General features: G+C 50.0%; 1 protein-coding gene across 1 annotated transcript; it reads right to left on the bottom strand.

The window, feature by feature from the left end:
- Positions 1-620: 620 nt before the first annotated feature.
- Positions 621-5,546, bottom strand: BNIP1 (BCL2 interacting protein 1). Its single transcript, XM_048320237.1, has 6 exons — positions 5,439-5,546; positions 5,266-5,358; positions 4,843-4,934; positions 3,884-3,985; positions 3,060-3,178; positions 621-1,249 (listed from the first exon to the last, which is right to left on the bottom strand). Exons 1-6 carry the CDS (start codon positions 5,520-5,522, stop codon positions 1,053-1,055), a joined length of 687 nt encoding a protein of 228 aa, XP_048176194.1. The 5' UTR covers positions 5,523-5,546; the 3' UTR covers positions 621-1,052.
- Between the last annotated feature and the right edge of the window lie 681 nt (positions 5,547-6,227).

Here is a 6,227-nt window from a genome sequence, read left to right as displayed (position 1 = left end):
CAGCTGTCCTTGCTATTTTTTCCTAATTCCTTTGTATCTAAGGACTGCAAATTGACAGTTTATGCAGGTAGTTTTATTTACAAAAAGACTGGATTTTTGAAGCAGAGTAATTTCTCTTATTCAAACTCAAAATGTGCATATTGTCAATTTATTTCATTCCTAGTGCAATTCTGTATTTTGGGAAAGGCTGTGAGGAAGAACTGCCCTGAAATACAAGGAATAAACAATATGGAAAACCACATCCACTCTGTGCAGTCTGCCTGTTCCAGGGCTACAAAACAGAAGCAAAACCCCCCAACTTCCAAATGCACAACTTGGCAGTAATTTTGCAAACATAAAGCATGAAGTGAAATGATGTAAAGAAAAGGAGGGAAAAGGCTTCTGATTCTAACAGGTTGCCAACGTAGTTCTCATATCTATTGTGTGAATTAATGGTAACAAATGGGGTTCCCATTTTTGCTTTGCTCAGAGCCCTCCCAAGGCCAGTGGGACAAAGCCAGGCTGTGTTATGCTCCCAGAAAAACAACCCATAAGCAACCACTGCTGCTAAAGAAAAAGCAGAATTTTTACACTGAAAGGCTCTTTCAAGCCATCAGACTTTGTTTTTAAACAAAACCCTGTTGACATGATACAATAAATATTTTATTAATGGAATGTGTGACTTTTCCATCCTTCCTCTTACTCTCAGCACCTTACACACAGACAGCAGAGCAGTTTCCAGTCCAAGCCAAGGACAAAACTTAATTTCAAGACAAAAAACCAGTGAGGTTGAAAGTTCAAACTGGCACCTTTGAGTGCCCAGCCCCTCAAGTGTTCGATTCCCCAAACCCACAGGCAAATTGGCATTTCTTCTTTCCACAGCATGATCTACTAAGCTCTTCTGAGGCAGATCACAAGCTCCGTGGGGACAGCACAAATTCCTGCCAGCTCTAACACTCCTCCAGCTATTGCAATATCCCTTTATTATTCCATTTTAAAGCCCCACCGTTATCAACCATCTCTTTCTGATTTGTTGGGTTTTTTTTTGGAATAGTTCAGTGATTGTTGGAATTCTACAAAAATGGGAAGAGTCTCTTTTTCAGGATATAGAGCACTGTGGCCAGGAAGAGGGCAAGGGCCAGGAAGATGAGCAGCTTGTCCGTCAGCTCCCGGCGGTTGTACTTGGTGATCAGCTTCCTCCCCAGCTGGATCGTCCCAGACATGGACTTGAATTCCTCATTTGCTTCCAGGATGGTTCGGGAAGAATTGGCTGAAATTAAAGGGGAACAAAAAAAGATTTAAATCAGCAGGTTGTGCTTCAAAAACAAACAGCAAAGTGTGTAAGGATGAGATATTTGGCAACACAGAAAGAGCATGAGGGATCCTTCTGGGTCAGGCTGACTTGTGGGTGAGACAGACACACAGAGTTCTCACAGCTCAGGGGTGCTGATGTGCTGAGGAAAGTGCAAAGCGAAACAAGAGCACTGAAAACTTAAAGATCTGGAACTGAAGTTCCTGGATTTTGAATTTTTGGGTCAGCAGGTCAAATCTAGTTCAGGTTTTTCAGTCAGCACTGCTGGAAGCAGAGTGAAATAGGACTGGTGCTCCAGAGAGGTCACCAGCAGCAGCAGGACAGGGCATGATTTGAATATATTAATTGCACCACTGAAAGCGTTCCCCCAAGCCCCAGCAGTAAATCAGTGTGACTCAAATGGGCTGGCAGAATTATTCAGCTCAAATAGTTGTTAACAGTAATTTTTGACACACATAGCAATATTTTGCCTAATAAAAATGAGAAGGGTCAACTAGAAGTGTGTGAGAACACAAACACACGGCCCAAACTTCTCAGCCTTGCCCATTTCAAATTGCTAAATGAAACCAAAAGCCCTGGAATCCCCTTTTTCCTGCTTTACAGAAAGCACAGCCTGTAGGACACTGCATCACCCTACACTGCCCTGGCTGCTCACAGAAAGGTCAAATCCAGCATTATCTGGTTCACAAAAAAAAAAACCTCAGAGCAGAAATAGGTCTGTAGTATTTTGCAAAACACTTTGTCCCATCCCATTTCAAGAGGCATTTTGATCCAAGTGAAAACAGAAAACTTGCTTCCCAGAGTTTATGACAAAGCAGAACTTCCCTGCTCCACAGCCTCAAACATTCATTGCATCCTAGGGAAGGACTTGCTCAGAAAACAGGAATTTGCACTACTAACTCAGAATTTGCAGCTGGGTTTTGTAAATGACCTTTGGCAGTTTTTTCCCTTGATGAATTCCAAGTGCTGTTCATTCAGAAACAGGGTGAAAAGGTGCCTGCCAAACTGTCTTTTTAATGGGAGAAGGAACATGCTACTTCTGCAGCAACGAACTGTGCCCAGCTGCCACCCTCAGATGGAGCAGAAAGCAAGGAGGGCAAACTTGGGTTATTTATCCTTGTCTTTAAAGTTCCCTCTCCTGCCCAAAAGCACAGCTAGGAAGAGGCCCAGGCAGCAACTTCTAAATGCTCCATGAATCATCAGTTCTGACAGGTCACTTGATTTATTGTTTTAGGAGTAGAAGCCAAGGAACTGGGTGAAATCTTGGCTTCACAGGCCCTGATGCACTGCTGACAGAGCAAGTGACCTCGGGTTCAAGGCACTTGATCTCAGTGTCTCAGCCATCCCAGCTGGAGCCTGGCTGGAAGCAGCTTTCCAGACACTCCTTCCTCTGTGTAGGGACTTGTGTCCATGCTTTTGACTCCTTTGCCACTCCCAAATCCATGCCAGGACAGTGGCACAGAGTAACACCAAACACACTCTGGGCACTGTGTGAGCTTGCCTTGCTTTTGTAAGTGCTTTTATGTGAAACTAAACCTCATCTTGGCCCCTCTTCCTTCTCATGATCATGAAACAGAAACTCCAACAAACAGAAACTCCACAAAAAGTACACTATGATTTCCTGTTTATGTCCAGTTGTTACAGTTCTGCTGGCCAGTCCTTTAATCATCATTGGAGCACATTCTCCTACTCTGCTCCTTTCCCCATGCTGACAGAACTGACCAAAGGTGCTTCCACCACCCCATCCATGCCCGAATTCCAGCTGTACCTAAGGTCTGCATGGTCTCCTCGCTCTGCTGCACCTGCTGGGACATCATCCTGCTGATGCTCATCAGACTCTCCGTGATGTTGCCTGCACTCTCTGCCAGACTTTCCTTTGTTGTCTTCCTGAAAAGGGAAGAAAGCAAAGCAGGAAGGGGTAAAATTACTTTTTTTGGGTACTTTGGGAAAATGATGCTGATAGGGAGATTAGAACAGAGCTCGGCACTAAATGTCTCTCCAGTGTACAAAAGACACAACTGGTTTTCACTGCATGAGAAATTCAGATTGTCTTCACTAAACAATAAAAAATAATCACAAAATATGAAAGTCCTGAGCCCAAACAACAGCCAGTGGCTCAGAATCTCACAGGGGCCCATATTTCACCACTTGTTCACCCAGAACTGTGTAACTCCATGGGCTGCTATGGAAGCACTACCACAAACTACCAATTTATTATCCTGAGTATCCCAGTTGCTGCTTTCAATTCACAGCCTGCACACCATTACATCCAGATCTGCATGTGAAAACAGCTTGGATAATGATCCAGTTCTTGTTTAGAACCTATCTGGAATTATTGTAAAAGGCAATATGTAAAGCTAGGAATGTTAATTTATCCTCTTTTCTGCTAAGATAGGCCAATGCCAAGAAAACCTGAATTTATCACAACCCTTAACAGTTCAAATCTCCACAAAAGGGAAATGCACTCATAAAAGAAAAGCTACACTCCAGATATAATGAAATAACTTAAAAATATGATGTCACTTCCATTTAAAACTAGTGAATATAGGAGACACTGCTTAAAGCCCACAGTACAGTGGGACAGTCCCATACCTTTGTCTTAAGACGTCTCTTCCCTGCAGCAGCTGATCTTTCTCAGAGTTGTCAATAGCAATTTTGCAGGCCAGATTTGCCTTTCTCCAGGCTGCCTGGTTGCTGAAATCACAAGAGCAGAGTGTTGTAATGTGATGGTAACACCTTGCCAGCAGGACAATTTTCACAAAGCAACCACCACTGTAACTGGACACCCTTGATACACACAGAAATATTTGGGTTGGAAAATACTTCCAAGATCATCAAGTCCATCCCGTGCCCCATTCCCACCTTGTCCCCAGCCCGGAGCTCTGAGTGCCACCTCCAGCCCTTCCTTGGACACCTCCAGGGATGGGCACTCCAAACCTCCCTGGGCAGCCCCTGCCAAGGCCTGAGCACCCTTTCCATGGGGAAATTCCTGCTGCTGCCCACCCTGAGCCTGCCCTGGCCCAGCCTGAGGCCGTTCCCTCTCCTCCTGTCCCTGTTCCCTGCCAGCAGAGCCCGACCCCCCCGGCTGCCCCCTCCTGTCAGGGACTTGTGCAGAGCCACAAGGTCCCCCCTGAGCCTCCTTTGCTCCAGGCTGAGCCCCTTTCCCAGCTCCCTCAGGAATTCTCCAGCCCCCTCCCAGCTCCCTCAGCCACTCACTTTCCCTGTATTACTACACACAATAACACCATTCTATCCTGACATTCCTCAGTGTAGCATTTATGCAGCAAGGGAAAAAGAAAACTGTGCCAGCTGTCAAACAACAGACTCCTAAGCCACCTTCTTTGAGCTTAAGTGCTCAAAGGGACAGACCAGAGTTAGGAAATCAGGACAGGAGGAGGGAGTTGTACCCTTTCTGTCCCTGACCCCTTGGTCTGGGGCAAAACACGTGTCAGTGTCTTTACTTCCAAACCAGACTCTGACAGGTGCTGCACCAAAGTCAGACTTTCTCTGGGCAGAGGGGACTTGGGAACAGCACCAGCTGCCAGGCCCACCTGAGCATTTGCTTCTTGTGGTTCTCCACCTCCCACAGCAAGGCTTGTTTCTCCGACTCCTTGTCCTGCTCCTTCGCCATCTCCTCCAAGTCCTTCGGCGGAGAGCACAAACACCAGAACCTCATCAACCACCCGCAACTCGCACAGCCCAGCTCCGGCCGGGGAGCGGATTCGGGGCAGAATGAGCTGATAAACCCCCAATCCACGGCTGCGACTCACCAAACCACAGCCGGGACCCCCAAACCCAAGGCCGGCATCCTCCAAAACACAGTCAGAACACCCCAAAGCCCGGCAGGAACCTACAACCGGGATCCTCCAGCCCTGGGCCGGCACCCTCCAAAACACACCCGGGACCCCTAAACCACAGCCGGTGGGCCCGGAGCACAGCTCGGTGCCCTCAGCAACCCCGGGCGGGCGCCTCACCTGGATGCGGCCGCGGAGGTGTCGGAACTTCTCCTTCACGGCGGCATTGAGCTCCGTGAGGGCGCTGAGCGGCCCCGGGCAGTCCCGGATATCCTGGAACACAACGGCGCGGTCAGCGCGGCCCCGACTCGCCCCGCGGCCGTGCCGGGGTGTCCCGGGGCTGGCGGCGGTACCTGCACGGCCGCCTTGATCTCCAGGTCGAACTTGACGATCTCCTGGTGACAGACCCGCAGCGGCACCGCCGCCGCCGCCGCCATCTTGGCCGGGCAGGGCCGGGCCGCGCCGCGCGCGGGCGCCCCCTGCGGGCGGCGGGAGGGGACTCGCGGCCCTGAGGGGACGTGGCGGGGCCGGGCGGGCGGGGACTGGGCCGGTCCACAGGGAGCGGGATAACAACAGAATTCCAGAAACACTGAGGTTAAAAAAGACCTTCAAGTCCATCGAGTCCAAGCTGTGCCCCATCCCCACCTTGTCGCCAGCCCAGAGCACTGAGTGCCACCTCCAGCCCTTCCTTGGGCACCTCCAGGGATGGGCACTCCAAACCTCCCTGGGCAGTTCCAAGGCCTGAGCACCCTTTCCATGGGGAAATTCCTGCTGCTGTCCACCCTGAGCCTGCCCTGGCCCAGCCTGAGGCCGTTCCCTCTCCTCCTGTCCCCGTTCCCTGCGAGCAGAGCCCGACCCCCCCGGCTGCCCCCTCCTGTCAGGGACTTGTGCAGAGCCAGAAGCTCCCACTGGAGAAGTTCCAGGTTTACATCCAAGAGCCTTCTTGGGTTTCTGGACAGGCCAGGCTGAGACTGGTTGTGAGCAGGGTGGGGGAACACAAGGCCCCTTCTGTACCCCTAAAATGAGAGGCAGGGCAGTGACCCTTTGCTTTTCCCGCACATTCCTTCCGTGGTGCCGTGTCCCTTCCCTCCTGCCCTCGGACCCTTTGGACAAAGGTGCTGGAGACCATTTCCACAGCAACT

The sequence above is a fragment of the Corvus hawaiiensis genome, chromosome 15, assembly GCF_020740725.1.
Source record: "Corvus hawaiiensis isolate bCorHaw1 chromosome 15, bCorHaw1.pri.cur, whole genome shotgun sequence".
In the NCBI taxonomy this organism is placed as follows: Eukaryota; Metazoa; Chordata; class Aves; order Passeriformes; family Corvidae; genus Corvus; species Corvus hawaiiensis.
This window is presented reverse-complemented; position numbering and strand designations above follow the sequence as displayed.